General features: G+C 39.7%; 1 protein-coding gene across 1 annotated transcript in view; it reads right to left on the bottom strand.

Moving 5' to 3' along the window:
• CUBN (cubilin) overlaps nt 1-17,696 on the bottom strand; it is a 264,785-nt gene that overhangs the window by 72,166 nt on the left and 174,923 nt on the right. Inside the window, exons 44-53 of the mRNA XM_027559850.1 lie at nt 16,906-17,080; nt 15,111-15,289; nt 13,749-13,958; nt 12,722-12,862; nt 11,511-11,692; nt 5,079-5,250; nt 3,786-3,992; nt 2,984-3,133; nt 1,781-1,902; nt 993-1,218 (exon numbers count right to left, since the gene is read on the bottom strand). Coding sequence (XP_027415651.1) covers nt 993-1,218; nt 1,781-1,902; nt 2,984-3,133; nt 3,786-3,992; nt 5,079-5,250; nt 11,511-11,692; nt 12,722-12,862; nt 13,749-13,958; nt 15,111-15,289; nt 16,906-17,080 — 1,764 coding nt within the window. The remainder of the gene's footprint in view (nt 1-992; nt 1,219-1,780; nt 1,903-2,983; nt 3,134-3,785; nt 3,993-5,078; nt 5,251-11,510; nt 11,693-12,721; nt 12,863-13,748; nt 13,959-15,110; nt 15,290-16,905; nt 17,081-17,696) is intronic.

Genomic DNA, 17,696 nt, shown 5'->3' with positions numbered 1-17,696 from the left:
GTTCATCTCAAACACCCTTCCGAGTCCAACAGCAACCAGTGGGTTACTGAGGGACAGTTTGAATCAAAGCTCTTTTCCACAAAGAGCTTCCTAATCACCCCCTGACTCTTCTAGAAATAACTGTCCTCTTTGATATTCCAAGGCTATGATGGGATCCTAACAAAAGTATCCAATGCAAATCTTACATTTTCTGAGGATTTCCATGAAGTTCATAGTTTGCAGGTACAACAATTAATCCTTTGAAATCAGATCTGTTATGTTTTGCCCTGTACAGAGCATTCATTCTAAATCACAAATGTTATCTTGTCACTTTGCTGCTCAAAACTCTTCAACTAGCTCCCCATTGCTTGAGGGGTAATTCAGAAGCCAAGGCTCTTCAGGATGCGGTGGTAGTGGTTTAGTCTCTAAGTTGCGTCCGACTCGCGACCCCATAGACTGTAGCCCACAAGGCTCCTCTGTCCATGGGATTCTCCAAGCAAGAATAGTGGAGTGGGTTGCCATTTCCTTTTCCAGGAGATCTTTAGGACATGGATGACAGCTTTTCCTGACCTCAACTCACCACTCTGCATCCTGCCTCCAAGCTCAGAATACTTTAAACTACTTGTGATTCCAGCACAGATTTTCTATTACTTGTGATTCCCAAGCTGTGCCATGGCCTTTTGCCTATGGAGGCAACATAGTAGAAGTATTTAAATCAAAGTTTCTGGGCTCTGCTGTCTTTACTCAAATCTCAAATCTTCTGATTATCAGCTACACGACTTGGGCAGTTTATCAACCCATTTATCCTGCTTCCACCCATGCAAGTGGAGAAAATGTAGATCGATAGTGTGTCTTCCTTAGAAGGTTGTTACATGAGATGACATGTGTAGCATAAAAATTTAGAATTTATTCTGAAAGATTAGGTACAAAATATAGACTTGTTGGATTAGTTAGTAAATTTTAAAACTACATTGATGACAAAAGACAGTAAGTGCAGACAGTATTTCTTTTACCTAAAGTCTCTGAGCTCCATGTAGCATAAAATCCACCATGTTGTATCGAATGGTCTGTATTAAAAATCACCACCAGCTGGTTGGAACCTGACTGGATCGTCCCTGGATTTAAAATTCCACAGTAGTGTCCTATGATGGGTGATCCAGGAGAACCACCGTTCCTCACAGTGACCGAGTCCCAGGCACAGTTTTCATGGGCTTCAACGTCAAAATCACTGAATGTCAGCTGCAGGAGAAAAGAGAAGAAATGAGAAAACACTCTGAGTTGTAAATGAGCCTGTCTATGTAGAGTTAGACTGAAGTTCTTCTGCATCCTTTCATTTTAATTTATATAATTTTGTATTTACATATCTTCTTTCATTCTCCTTGCCCCTCTCTACTTTTTCTTATGGAAGTTTCTCTTGGAAATTTTGAGAGTGAATATTTCTCCCAGAATGGGAGTCATTAGGATCATATTCAGTCCCCTGGGCTGGGATGGCAGCTTATATTAAGAACATGAAAGCATCTCTATTCCAGATGGAGAATGGTCTTCTACAGAAAGCTTCTCCTGTGCTTGAAAAAGAATGGAATATATTTCATCCTTCATTAATTGTAAATGTGTAGATGTCAATGAATGTACTCCAATCAGAGAATTTTAGGGAGAAAATGATTTGATGGCAGAATTAAAGCCTATTCTAATCACTTGCTTATTTAAAAAAAAAAAAAAAAAACTCTGTCTCCACCCAGGACACAGTACTTTTATTGTAGTTTCAGAAGTATTGATATTTCACCCACTCATTAGTACTCACATTGATGGTGTGGCCTTGTGGGGCTTCCAACAGCCAAGAACAGTGGGTCAAGCTGTCATACGCAGCTGGATAGTTGGGGCTTGAGATCACTCCACTGTCACCTATCTGTATTCCACCACAGTCTGAAATTAGATTTGTAAACTTCTCAATAAGATAGGAAAAAACCCACAAAATTCTGTAAAGCCAAAGTAAATACTGCTTATAGCCACTGTACTTTATGATTTTTAAAAAGGGGCAATAAATGGATAAATAGATGAAATTAGATGAAAGCAAAGTAAAAGTGAAAGTAAAAAGTAAAAAGATGGAAGATTAGAAACAAACAGAATCTTATATAGTGTTAATTAGATGGAATCACACAATGAAGGTGGGCTCAAGTTTGATACAAAGGAGAAGGAAGATGTATGAACCAAAAATGGTAAAAACTTGGATGAGCATAGAATAAATGCAATAAATGCGTCTGACAACAAATGCACTAGGGACAATGTAAAGAACACTGGCTTTCTCAAAAACACTCAGCCCATGAAAACACATGTAAGCTTGAAGAATATGACCAGTACCATAACTAAACATTTTGTCATTTGACAATAAACACACATACTGTAGTCAGCTATCAGAGTATACATTAGCACAGAAAGTTGAAGAAGTTAGAAAAAAATTTTCTAATTTACAAAAATACATTTTGAAAGCATAGTATGGTATGATGTTCCACAGAAATAGTAATGCTTCCAGATGTCTGATGCTTTTCTTTCAATCTGATGAAGAAGAACCAATTGGCAACCTGGTTGACTGAGTGGATAAGAAATCTCACTCCTTTCCCCAGTCAACTGTTTGCTTATAAGAACTGGCTATATTGTCTGCCCTGGAGAAAGTTACACGTGCCCTTGAAAAGAGCATGTATTCCACTGTTGTTGCTGGAAGTGTTCTGTAGATGTCAGGTTAAGTCGGTTGTTCAGGCCTTATATATCCTTGCTAGTTTTCTGTTTAATTGTGATGCCAAGTAAAACGTTATTTTGAGTTGTCTGAAAAAAAAGAACTGGGTAGAAAGTATAAATAAAAATGTCTGATTGACATTACCAATAAAACCAACAAATAAACCTAGAAATAAATCTAACAAAATACATGTAAGATCTTTCTGGAAAATATCATTTACAAATTTATGTATTGTTTTAGCACTAGAGTTGGAGAGCTTATCATCAGTCTTACCTGTAAAGGAATACTGTGCATGGAATCCAACATGTTCTACACGCTCATTGGTGACAAAGTGTATCCATACCTCTGGATAAGGGATAACCAATGGCATTCTAGGTTTTGAAGATCCACAAAGTCTCCATATCAGAAGCCCATCGGCATTATCTGAGCAGAACAACGCACTGAGTGTCATTTATATAACTTACGAAAAATAATTCAACAAATTCAATCAGAATAAGTAATAATAATAAAAAAACATTTCAAGCTATTCACTGATGCACATTTAAATTCTGGTTTAGCAGCAGACATTTCACAAATCCTCTTTCTTTCTTGACTACAAAGGAAAGAGGGCCTCAAACACGGTGAAAAAGAATGGTTTTTTCGGTATGGACCTCTTTATCCTAGGCACCATTTTGCTCCAATTCATGTCTTCATAATTATTTTTTAGCATATATTTAAACAGAGACACAATTGGTAAAAACCTTAAAAACCTAGGGTCTAGCTGTCAACACTGATCCATCTCATTCCGTTTATGGGCAATATTGTCCTCAGCTGGACACATGCAGAATGATGGTTTTGTCTGAACAGTGTTCTTCTGGATGTTACATACAGACATTACCACTGGCATGCTAGGTTTTGAAGATCCACAAAGTCTCCATATCAGAAGCCCATCGGCATTACCTGAGCAGAACAACGCACCGGGTGTCATTTATGTAACTTTCTTTTTGACTCCCTTCATTGGGAGGTCACTGGACTCCAGGCAAAAGGAGAAAGTTGTAGATATGAATGGGAGAACGTGTTCCTTGACTGGACTCACCTACTCGGAACTCAAGGACATCTGATTGACAGTCTTGGTGAGTTTCTAGATAAAAATCCTCAAAATGAATGTAAATGGAGGAGTTGCCCTGATTGGGGTTGCTGAGCATCCACTCGCAGTTTAGGTTTCTTGAATAATTATTGACTCCGTCATAGCCAGGAGAAGTAAAGTTTCCTTTAGGGAAGCTTGTAAGGGAACCACCACACACTGAGGAAACAGAAGGCAACAAAGACTAGTCATCAGACTCACGCCATAGGAGAAGATACACATGTGACAGGAAAAAATAACTATAATAACCACAGCAGTCTTTTTTTTTTTTATTGCTTTGATTTGTTTTTCCAGATGAAGTCAGGGTTGTGGGCAAAGGGCTGGCTCATCACACCAACTACAGAAGTTGTTTCTGTGGGTTTAGAAAGATGCACAGAATTAAGCAATTCCTTTATTTCCCTAAAGGTGTAGATTAGGTAAGTGAGGTTTGGCTAAGTCAGTATCTTCTAATATGAGCCCACTGTTCACTAATATTTCATTTAAAGTAATATCCAAATATAATGGTGGCCCTGATGGCTTCTGATTAGGAATCCTCCACTTGACCTGAGAATTGAATTGAATAAAACAGATAATATTTAACACTGGCATTGTGATGAATTTGCTCCTTTTAAAAGGGAATGAATATTCTTTGTATCAATGAAATAAAGTTTTTTTTTAATTCAATTCCAGTCTTCCTAAAGTTTAAAGTTCCTAGATAATAACACCAATCCAGAAAGTAGGAGGATATTTACAGTAGAAAGGCCATTATCTTGCTTAATTTTAAATATCCCATATCATATGTGAACCCCACATTCACGTATGCTGGAAGTCTATATCTGGATAGATGGATGACTCAGAAGCAATACAATCTGTCTTCAGTTGCATTAGTTACCCTATGGGAGTAAGCTACCTTCCAAGAGATCTCTGTCCTTTTCCAGAACAGAGAACTGACCAAGGGCTGTGGGCCTGGCAGTCGTCTATAATGGTGACACTGCATGGGACTCAGCTGGAAGCTCTCCTAACAGCATTTTTTTAACTTTTCCAATTCACAATAGCAGTTTTCTTTCCAAAACTAGAAGCTTTTGTCTTATTTTTGGGCTTTTTGGTTGGATTTTCTATCTGGTTATGTTTGTCTTTCATGGAAGATTCTAGGTGTAACCCTGATCTCTGAGGGGAACACGGATGACTCCGCTGCTGTTGGCAGCAGCTACAGGGCACTTGCCATGTGGACTGTAACACAGGTGTATTCGTAGCAGCTGCTATTACCTGCATCTTCATTGGATGTGTAGGAGGCAATGAAGCCACCGTATGGCCTGGACCCGTCCGTGAAATAAACGACCTTCATTGTATTTCCTGAAGATTCGATTTCATTGCTGCCATTCATGCTCCTGCACAGTTTCTCCAGCTGGGGTGAGTTACTTCTAATGCCATTAAATACCTGTTGAGAAAAACAGTTTAACTTTTAGACATAGCCCATCTTACTGAGTATTTCCTAGGAGTTTATGTTCCCAGCCTAGACATGCTTCTTTCTAAGGAAACTCTGAGCTAAAATGAATTATTTCACAATATGGGCACTTGACCCAGGGTCACAAGCCACCGCATCACCCGCAGCGCATTTTGTGCCCTCAGGGTCATTGCACGAAAATGGAAGCATTGCAGTCATGCCCTCCTGCCACATAGTGACAAACAAAAGACTGCTGTGCTCTTTGCAACTGGAATCTGTGCTCAAAATGTAAAGCAGCTATGCTAACATGCTCACGTCTTAGTTCACAGAGTTCACTGGGGAGCAGTTTTTCTTAGCAATGCATCAGGACCTTTGACATCGGCAAAGAGGGTTTACAGGTTAGTCTCTGATGAACTGAAGTATAGAAGAACTCAAATATTTTTAAATGCCTTGAAAAGTGATTTTAAAAAATCAATCTCAATATAATAGTTCTTTCCTAATTACTTATGCATTCAAAGCGTCAACTTTCTTGCAAGTTTGAACTTTTAAAAATGGATTTGAATATTGTGGATGCCAAAATATTAAACAACTCCAGTTATGCACATGGTTATGATAATTGGCAAAATATTCTTCCACTTCTGTCCAAAACCAAGTGGATATCTAGGATAGCTCAAGAAAGATCTAGAAGTAACTAAACAGTAAATGAAAGAGTGAGTGACAGTTCTGCTTTTAAAAAGGATTGGAGTGGCTTACAATTAGGAATAATGAGGCTGAATATGACATTAAGAGCTATGGAAGTGGATACTGTATTCCATACAAAAGCTGTATGCTTTTCTGTCTACTGTAACTGATCATCAAATGTAGCTCTTTGGGGGCTTCTGGTTTAAAGTGTCTTCCAGCTTGTAGGAATGGACCCAACATTTCTTATCATTTATTGAGCACAAACAGCATGCCAGACTCTACTAATAACCCCTTGGATTACCTTATCAAATTAGCAAACTAACCTCTCAGACACAATATATTACCCCTGTTTTCCAGGTTAAGACACCAGAATTCAGAAAGATAATACCACTTGCCGCAGTATAAAGAGCCAGTAATAATAAAACTGGGATTCAAATTATGCCTCTGATTCCAAACCACCAAACAATGCATAGGAAACAGGAGAGAGGTATTTCAATAATTCTAAAAACAGGAATGGGCAACACATTGTCAGAATCAAAAGGTATTATTTGCAACTACAAGGATAATATGTGCAAAACTATGATCAATGGCCTTTGTCTCTTCCCCAGCATCTGCCCTGAGTGTAAAATCATAGTGACTAAGAATTGTGAGGCATCATTTATCATGCAAACCCCTGCTTTTAGGAGGAACAAGACGGCTGTTTCCACATTCCTCCTCTATTCCTCTTTGAACTGAGAAACTAAAACTCTTGGAAAACAGTGAGGTATGAAGTAAGTATGTGAAATTCAGGACATAAAATGCGCTAAAAACAGGAATTCAATGGGGTATTCGGCTCATTATTCTGCACACGGGATGGTGTGGCTTTCCCACTTCTCCATCCGGGCACAGCGTGAGACCCGCAGCTGGTCTGGAGGAATGGTATGCTTAGGTTACTGCATGAGGTATTGTTCTGGAAGTGGCTTGCTCAAAGCCACCCTTGAGCAACCTGTAGATCTCAGGAAGAGTCCCTACCTCCTTCCTTCCTTCCTTTCTTTCTTTCAGTCAAGTTCTCAAGCAAATAAAGGATAAATAGAAGACAAGCCACATCCTGTTGTTTGGAGCAGAATGAAGAGGAAACAACACAAGCAAGCAACTCATAAAAAAATGTATTTCAAAGAAAGGAATGTGGACATTGTATTAAAGATTCAGAAATTTATTCTGAAAGTGATTCTTTGATGCTTAACCTCAGGGGTGAGGGGGTGGAGAAGACCTGTAATATGACATTTGTGGTTTCCCCTGTTTAACAATCAGAAACCCCCTTGGTCACCCCCTTCCCACCCCCCAGGACTCCCCCAGCCCCCCAGCCATGAAGCCCAGAAGTTGATGGCTCCAATCACACACAGAGAGCTTCCCATTGCCTTTTAGCACTTAATACTTAAATAGGAATGAAGAGTCAAGGGTCAGTAGACATTTAGGCAAACATCCAATGTAAAAGTCAGAGACCAATGTAATAGGAAAGAGGGACTTGAAGGAGACTGGCTCCCAAAAGAGCAATAAAACGTTTCAAAATTATGATTAATATATTTGATATACATAATACAGTCAAAAGAACAAGGATAGAATATAAATAATTACAGATACACATGTACTCAAAACCTTTGTCACCCATGCCTATGTCCTTAGACAGCCACAAGAGCATGAGCCTTACCTCAAAGAGGAAATTAACCAAGAATGGGAAACGCTCATTATCATAAAGCCAGGTATCCTGTCCAGGAGATGCATGAAGAAACTTGCAAATAAGAAGATGAAAGGAAATGTGGGCATGGCAGTAGGAATCAGACTTGCAGCTGATGGGCAAAGGCTCAAGGAAGATATTTCTAAGGAAAATGAATGGAGCCAATAGAAGTGTTTTATCGTATAAAGTGGGGATATACACCTGGAGTGTGGAATGTGTGGAAGAATTAGTGACTAAAAAGCCTTTGACTCTGTGGATCACAACAAACTGCGGAAAATTCTTAAAGAGATGGGAATACCAGACCACAACCTGCCTCCTGACAAATCTGTATGCAGGTCAAAAGCAACAGTTAGAACTGGACATGGAACAACAGACTGGTTCCAAATCTGGAAAGGAGTATGTCAAGGCTGTATATTGCCACCCTGCTTATTTAACATATCCAGAGTATATCATGCGAAATGCCGGGCTGGATGAAGCACAAGCTGGAACCAAGACTGCCGGGAGAAATATCAATAACCTCAGATATGCAGATGACACGACCCTTATGGCAGAAAGTGAAAAAGAACTAAAGAGCCTCTTGATGAAAGTGAAAGAGGAGAGTGAAAAAGTTGGCTTAAAGCTCAACATTCAGAAAATGAAGATCACGGCATCTGGTCCCATCACTTCATGGGAAATAGATGGGGAAACAGTGGAAATGGTGGCAGACTATTTTCTTTGGCTCCAAAATCACTACAGATGGTGACTGCAGCCATGAAATTAAAAGACACTTGCTCCCTGGAAGAAAAGCTATGACCAACCTAGACACATATTAAAAAGCAGAGATGTTACTTTGCCAACAAAGGTCTGTCTAGTCAAAGCTCTGGTTTTTCCAATAGTCATGTATGCATGTGAGGGTTGGACTATAAATGAAGCTAAGCACCGAAGAACTGATGTTTTTGAACTGTGGTGTTGGAGAAGACTCTTGAGAGTCCATTGGACTGCAAGGATATCAAATCAGTCCATCCTAAAGGAAATGAGTCCTGAATATTCATTGGAAGGACTGATGCTGAAGCTGAAACTCCAATACTTTGGCCACTTGATGTGAAGAACCGACTCATTGGAAAAAATCCTAATGCTGGGAAAGATTGAAGGCGGGAGGAGAAGGGACAACAGAGGATGAGGTGGTTGGATGGCATCACCGACTTGATGGACATGAGTTTGAGTAGGCTCCAGGAGTTGGTGATGGACAGGGAGGCCTGGCATGCTGCAGTCCATGGGGTCACAAAGAGTCGGACACAACTGAGCAACTGAACTGAACTGAACATAGAAAACAACACACACACAAAACTATGAAAGTGTAAAACAGGACACAATTATTACTTGGAAAATCAAAAGCAAATGCTACCAGAGCACAATACTTCATTTAAGTGGGACTGATGTTTTCATAGTCATATTAATGTAAACCCTGAGTAACAATTTAAACAAAATCGGTGACAGGAGTATTTGGGGAGGTAGTTGGGGTGGTAATTGAGTTGTGAGTACCCCCATGTACATTTGTGGTGATCCTGGGGTGGTTTTTGAAGACAGTTAAATCCTCATCTTCCACAGTTGGATGTGGATAATGTCTAAGACAAAAAAAAAAAAAAAGAAGAAGTAGGAGCATAGGAATATTATTTTGAAATAATGACATAAATATCAAAAGATGTAGCTGAAAGAGTAGAAAAGGGTGCCTTTGGCATTTATTATTCGGAGATGGGGAAATGACAAGCAGGACATGATTTAGAATTTGTGGTTGATGCTGTACATTTTCTTTTATTATTTGAGCTTTGAAACTATGACTCTTCTAATTATCTTTCCTGTAGGGCATGTGAATACTCTGCTGGTAAGATTTCTAATGATTATGTTTCAATATGATCTCAAAGGAAAAAAGACTTTTAGCATAAACCTCAAAATTTTAGTAATGGTTGTGTGGGATTCCAAGTATTTTTATGTTTTTTTATTTTCTCAGCTCTACAAAAATTATTCGATAGCATTCACTGTATTTATATTGAGAAAAAATTGATGAAAATTAGTATAGAAATGAATTTCTGTCACCTAAGTACATAAGAAAATGCTTCAAAATATGGTATAGTGGGAGTGGTTAAATTTTTTTCTACTTCATTCTTGTTTCTGTATTATTCCTTCAACAAGAGGAAGAATGTTCCTTCAAAAATAAGCAAGCTTGGTCCAAAATTTCCTGGCTTTCAAATAAGAGAAAAGACGCTGGGCTCCATAATTCTCAATATTTGACAGAAGACAACATTTTGGTCCTTCAGATATTAGATCTAAGAAGCAAAATCCGAAGTTTGAATATGATTATTTTAGGGCGATACAAACAGAGTAACATACAGCGATGTTTCATATTTTTGAAATTCACTATCCAGCAGGAGACAATGAAATGAAAACAAAGGTGGCTCATTTTTAAAAAGGAACGTGACAGTCCTTTAACTATTGATTGATTCAGCAATTGCTGTGTTTCTTATGAGTGAGGCACTGGGGATTCATCAGGGAACGAAGCTAAGTGCACATCCCTGTGAGCTGCGCTTACATTCTAGTCTGGGCAGCAGACAATATACAAACAAATAAATACGTGGACTGTGAGCTGTTGTGAAGTGCTGTGAAACCAGTAATGCAAGAAAAGGACCAGGCCAGAGTGGGGTGGGGTCTATTTAATGAAGGTACTTAGGGAAGGCTTCTCAGATCTAGTCATCTGAGCAGACCCCTGAATGGACCAAGGGCGTGAACAAGCGAGAAGGAGCATTCCAGGCAGAGGCAACAGTACATGGGAAGCGGTTACACAGACATGGTAGCCCAAATCAAGGAACAGAAAGGAGGCCAGGGTGGCTGGAGAGGAGGGGAATTTGAAATAAGAACATGGATAAGAGAAGGAAGGGGCAGCAGATAACGTACAGCCAGTTGGGCCATCGTGAAGACTACGGATTTCCCTCCAAGTGAGATAAAAGGTCATTAGATGATTTTCAAGGAAAGCAACATGGCCTGATTTAGGTTTAAACTCATCACACGGGCTGCTGTGTTGAGATGCAGAGAGACAAGGGTGAAAGTAGGGAGACCAAGTGGAAGTTATTGAAATAAATCTGAATGAGTAGTGACGGTGGTGGTTGTGGATGTAAGGAGAAGTAGTTAGTTTCTGGATTTCTTATAAAGATGCAGCGAACAAGACTTGCTTATGGATGCAGTATCAGGTGAGAGAGAAAGGACTTTAAAACAGACATCAAGGCTTTGGACCTGAGCAACCACAAGTCTAGAACAGTTATTTAGTGAGATAACAAAGACTGGAGAAAGGGAAAGTTGGGTGGAGAAATATACTAATATTCATCTATAGTTAATATAGTATACATACATATATGTGTCATTTCACAGTTTACACTCAGGGACTTCATTTGCTTTCTTAACCTCAAAGCTGGGCTTGGCAACCTCAGGACATCTGCCAGCAAACAATAATTAGGCAGGACCACCCATCTGCTTAAAACTTTTGGTGGTGGCTTGTTCTGTCGCTCTAGTCCCAGTTAGTTATTTGCTACCCAAAGTCCTAACTTTTCTGTTTACACAGGTTTTCCATATGTAATGATCATTTGCTTTAAAATTTATCCTGCCCATGACCCTGACATAGGCTGAGATAACTGTCTCCTAAAACAGCTTTTACAAATATTTTGGCCAACATTTATTGTGACTTTGTTTCATCTAAAACACTTAGAACTTGTGTGAGATACAGTTGCACGCAGGGGAATATTCCTGACCTAGTTTTCTGACTGTGATTTACGGGGTCAATAAGCTCCTTAAACAATGGACTATAACATCCCTGGCTGCAGGGGACACTTACGGTCACATGCTCACTGCTGCACAATGGATGGGCTTCCAGCCTCAGGCTGTCAAAGGTGAGGGTGACCCTCCTCCCTTCCTGCACGGTGATTCTCCACTCACACATCCAGCCATGAGGGTTAGGGCTCCGGTAGTTGGGAGAAGTGAATGTTCCAGAGGGGCCTTGGAGATCCCCACCACACGCTGAAGGGAAAACAAAACAAACACAAGAGAGCTTCCAATCTGATCCCATAAAGAATGTTCTCAAAAATAAAGCATTTTTTAAATTGCCCCACTGGACAAAATTATTGCTCTTATTTATTACTGTAAGTATGCGAGGGCTGTTTCTGATATTTAATACTTAATCTCTGCTTCCATGGATCATAGGGCTTCCCTGGTGGCTCAGCTGGTAAAGAACCCGCCTGCAATGCGGGAGACCTGGGTTCGATCCCTGGGTCGGGAAGATCCCCTGGAGAAGGGAATGGCAACCTACTCCAGTATTCTTGCCTGGAGAATTCCATGGACAGAGGAGCCTGGTGGGCTACAGTCCATGGGGTCACAGAGAGTTGGACATGACTGAGCAACTAACACTTTCATTTTCTTTCATAGATTATATTGATAGTTCACTGGCAGCTGTTTGTCATCATGACTGAAGAACTATGAGAGACCAGTAAGCGTAGTAACCATCAGAGTCTGAAAGCACAAGGCTAAATGATCATCCAGTTTTTTCATGACAAGGTTTTTATTTCACCTGAGCTTGTCAGGGAATTTGGAACACAAATTCTAAATGACTGGAGCAATAAAGGACTGGCCTTCTTCAGATGAGATGTGGTGAAGGCCCTTGCCTCCTCACACCCTCTCAGCATTAGATCCTTTGTAGCACTGATTGCATTTGTGACTTTTCATTTATTGGTGTGACTATCTGATTACTGTCTACCTCCCGCTAGGCTACTGAGGTTCAAGGAGCCATGGGCCATGGTGTCTTGTCCAGCTTATTTAACACCAGTGCCTAAGTAGAGTGTTTATTCAGTATAGCAGCTCAGAAACATATTAATATGTATTATAGTAATACATATTATTGGATTGGCAAAAAAAAAATTCGTTCATTTTTTCCCATAATGGCTTACAGAAAAACACAAATGAACTTTTTGGCCAACCTATTATTTATATATATGTAACATGATATATGTGCATGTGTGTGTGTGTATTTTTTTAATGAATCAACAGACTTACCTTCCAAGCTGGAGTCAAACCGTAGTCTAAATCCTGAGGCAGAGACAGAGCCGTCCGTGACAAACCTGACCAAAGCAACATTGCTGGAAGTGTCTATGCTGCTGGGAATGCTGCTTCCACAGTATCTGCCCAATAAGGTGCCTGTGAGAGTGAAATAAGTATGAAGCATGTATATGTCCGGGCGTTGATTTCACTTAACCTCTACTTGAGATACTTGGCATTCCCAAAGAAAATAATAATAGATTAGACCCTGCCCAGGAAGAAATGGTGACCTCTGGCAAGAGAAGTAGGTCAAACAAGAATACAAATTGATACATTCAAATATATGAAGATGAGCGACAAAAACAGCAACCAGGTAGAACCAAGAGCATCAGCACAGCGAGGAAGGTTGGCTCAGTTGGTTGTGAAATGGTCCAAGGAGACAGAGTGGGAAGCATCCATCTCATATTATTTCCACGGTGTATCACCCTTTTTTAAAATTAAAAAAAAAAAAATGGTTTTGGTTGTGCTGGGTCTTCATTATGGCACAGGCTCCTCTAGTTCCACTCTAATGTGCGGGCTTAGTAGTTGTGCCATACAGGTTTAGTTGCTCCGTGGCATGTGGGATCTTAAATTCCTGACCAGGGATCAAACTCATGTCCTCTGCATTGCAAGGCAAATTCTTAAACACTGGACCGCCAGAGAAGTCCCAGTATATTCTCCTTTCCTCTCCTTCCCTTACAGGATGCCCCTCAAATATCTAGCTGTGGCCCCGGAAAGTCCCCTGGAAGAGGGTGCCTTCCCACACAGTGCTCTCTCAGTGTGGTCCCAGGATAAGCTCTACAATGACCCCTGGGCTTTGGACACCACTGTTTCTTGGGTAAGAAATAAGCAAGAGAAATGCTGAATAGTCCATAGCTAACTGATCTGCACTTCTTTGTAAGAAACAAACTCTTTCCTTTCTTGGAAACGAGGGTATTTCAGAGGCTGAATGAGTAACAGGTGAAAACAGACACCTCCCAAAAGACAGCAGACATATTTCACTGACCAGATGTATGGTTTTCCCAGATTTCCACAAAGTCTCGTTCACAGCCAGACGAATTCTGAAGGTTGAAGCCTTCAAAGTGGATGGTGAGATAGTGTCCCAAGGGTCCCCGGAGACGCCACTCACAGAATAAGTCGTCTGTGTATGGCTGTGTTGGGTATCCGTTGCTCTCAATGACACCGCTTTGCCCTGTCACTGCTCCCCCACACGGGGCTGTAGAAAAAGAGCAATATGCTCTTAACGGTTTCTTTGAAATTTAACCAGCACATTGAAAAGCTTTTCAGTGCCAAGTGAATATAAACTGAAGTTTTAAAAATGGTGGAAATGTTTAGTTTGTGCTTCCCTTATTATACGAAATCTGCTATCCATGTACAGAGAAATGACACCACAAGTCCAATCTAATAATGGGAAAGGGAAGATGGAAATACTGCTGAACAGCATATCCTGTGATGTCTCATGAATTCTCTCAGGTCACTGTAAGAGCTACTAACTGCAAGCAGGTTTCTTTCCAGAACTAACTGATAGATTGATAAGAGCTGCCTAGCAGCCTGGGTTGTGATTCTGTAGACTGAGTTCAAGCTCAACTAGAAATGATGCTGTGGTTGATTAGTTATGCCTGTGATTTCTAGTTTATCAGATAAACGTGCTACTGCAGTGATGGGTACCTCGGGGCCTTGAAAATTACTATCCTATTATTTCTTATCAGCTGGATGTGACAGACTGAATTATATACCATTTTCCTCAGGCTATAAAAGACATATGGTATAGGCTAAATATTGTTACAACTAGGCTTTTCGAGTTTTGAGTGTATCTAATATGTTCGGTTTGTGTTCAGACCCATTAGATACTAAATTCTATGTAACTGTGACCATCTTGTAGTGAATCTTCAGGATGCATGTTTATTATTTATTTTTTAAAGGAAAGAAATCAAAACACCGAGTGAATGACTTGGTGCTAGAGATTTAGGGGAAAAACATCTCGGATTATCCATTAATGCTGAGGAGGTCAAAGTCATGGTTCTAAAAACTAGCCATCTGATTGCTAAACAGTTTTACTATCTAAAGTAACATTACATATATTTTATGACAAGAGGAAGAAACTAGAATTTAACTGAATATATAAAAATTAAGAGAAAAATAAAAATATTCAAGTATACAAAAAAGTGTTTTAAGATGGAAATTAAAGTAAAAATTTAAATTGATAAATGACTTTGTGGTTTTAAACATTCACATTCCTTACTTATATCATTAAAATAACTGTTAAAATTAGGCAGATAGACTTCTTTAAAAATGGCATGATTTTTAAAAAAGTTTTAATGCGATCATTCTGTCACTACTTTCTTATTGAATAGAAAAATGTCATTACCTATAGAATACTTGGCTTTGAATCCCACATGAGTGGGGCTGTTGTCAGACCGGAACCTCAAATACATCACCTCTCCTGAGGACAACTGACTGATGGGCAGAGATGTCCCACAAAACTTGGAAAGTATCGGTGCGTTTGAATCAGCTCCATCTCGCAACTCAAGGTAATTGGACGTACAGCTAAAGTGGAAAGAAGATTCTGTTTAATTTGTAAAGTCAATGGCTTTGACATATTTTGATAATAAAGACTTCACTTTCTCCAAGGGCATAATAAGATCATTATTTCTGTAGCACCAGATATACATCACAGCATAGACACTACAACAGAGTCTATATAAGTGGTGTGTCACTTCAGAACACTGTCGAATATTTTTCTGAGACATAACACACTCCAGTTTGGAGCTCAAAAAGACAGGTTTTATATTTACCACACTGAAGAATATTTACTCACCTTCCACTTTCTGTCAGTCTTAGAAATGTAAAAGTCATTCTCCAATCAACCCCTTGTTGTATATTTATTTGTTTAGTCACTCAGTCATGTTCAACTCTTCAACTCCACGGACGGTACCCTGCCAGGCTTCTCTGTCCACAGGGTTTCCCAGGCAAAAATACTAGAGTGGGTTGCCACTTCCTTCTCCAGGGGATCTTGCCAACCCAGGGATCGAACCTGCGTCTCCTGCATTGGCAGGCAGATTCTTTACCACTGAGACATCAGGGAAGCTCCAAAATCAACCCCAAGGCATTTCAGAACCCAGGTATTTTGTTTCACATGATGTTATGACACATTTCATGAGACAAAGATGAACTCTGTTGACAGCTCTGTAAACGGAGCTTATGGAGAATCTCAGCCAGAATTCTGTGTCCATAAAAGAGGACAGGTATTTAACCAATCTTTCTTGAGAAAGTCAACCAGCCAATTAATGCTCAGTGAGGGGACAGTGGCATTATATCAAGAGTCCAGAACTGGTAAACAAAAGCTCTCGTACCTAAGCTTTGCACCACACAATCATGCATACAAGTGTATACATGCTTTTGTTAAACTAAGAGAAAAATACAGATCTTTTTTCAATCTCTTTGTGCTTAACATAGTAAGACATAAACTCTTTGGTTTGTAATCTTTAATGATTCTTATTAAACAGAGATTGGGCAATTGGACTGTCCTTATTTCCAGTCCTGTTTCTAACCCTGGTGACCCCTGGTGTCACAAATTTCCATTTGTTAAAGAGGCATTTTATCATTTATGACACCGAGTGTCAGGCTGGGCAAATAAATACTTGTCTACCAGAGACACTCTATTTTTCCTGTGGGAGGAAGAAGAGATGACATAAATCTCAGACAGCCGTCCTCCGAGTCTCATGGAGGATGTGCACAGGGTCAGGAGGAATGGTATCTGTTTACATCATCTGCTCAGCTGACGGGAGGGTGACTGGCAGGCAAGGTTTTCAGCTTGAGGTGTTAACATTTCCCTTCCCCACCCCTAGATTTCCTTAGCAGTAAATGCTGCTGAGAAAAGCAGGTGGACCAGAACCTACTGTATAGCACAGGGAACTATTTTCAATATCACGTAATAACCTATCATGAAAGAGAATGTAAAAAAAAAAATATATATATATATAACTGAATCACTTTGCTATACATCTGAAACTAACACAATATTGTAAATGAATTACATTTCCTACATTTCCATAAAAACTTTTAGAAAAGACAAAAAAGCCGTAGGAAACTGTTCTCAAAGGTGACAGCTAAAAATAAATACCAACTCCAGATAGCAGGAAAGTTAAACAGAGGTGACCTACTTGGGTGTTACTTCGATACTGAACTGGCCTTCAAACTGCAGTCGTATGAGTTTCCCGGGAGGAGCAGCTATAAGCCAAATGCAGTCAGCATGCTGGGGATAATGGTCAGGGTGGTTCGGGGAGGTTACGTATCCAGTAGAATCAGCATTATGGATGTAAATATTGCCCCCACAGGCTGTCAGGAAATACAGGGAAATCAGTCTACGGTCTGGAGAAAGAGGACGCAGGCAATGGCCACCTTCATTTAAAAAAGTCTCTATCTGTATTTCCGATCTCAATTTCCTTTCACCTGAAATCATCCTCCTTTTCTTTTTAAGCAAATACATTTTGAATTTGCTATCAAGGGAGCTACCACGTGTGCTCTTTTTTAATTTGCTAAACCATATATTCTCAGCAGAAATTTCACTCCTTCTTAAAGCCAATAAATTATGCAGTGGTTTGGTGGTTTGGACAGTGTGAAACCCTTTGTAAATGTTCAATTAATAAATTAAAATATCAGTTAATCTAGTGACAAAGAAAGCATCAAGCACAGGGACACAGAAATCTCATCAACCATATAGAAGGATGTTATTGGAGGCTGATGGTGCAGAATGAGGCTAATTTGATGCCAAAAGTTGTTCACTGAATAACATGTGTTAAAAGCTGAGAAACAAGAGTGGCAAAGAAGTAGGTGTGGTGGAAAGACAGGGAAGTAGAGCTGACTATAGTTGGGGGAGATGCTTGAATCAGAAAGTTGAGATCAACAAAAGTGATCATATTGCAACCAGTTTTGAAATCTTAAAAGACTTTTA

The sequence above is a fragment of the Bos indicus x Bos taurus genome, chromosome 13, assembly GCF_003369695.1.
Source record: "Bos indicus x Bos taurus breed Angus x Brahman F1 hybrid chromosome 13, Bos_hybrid_MaternalHap_v2.0, whole genome shotgun sequence".
In the NCBI taxonomy this organism is placed as follows: Eukaryota; Metazoa; Chordata; class Mammalia; order Artiodactyla; family Bovidae; genus Bos; species Bos indicus x Bos taurus.
This window is presented reverse-complemented; position numbering and strand designations above follow the sequence as displayed.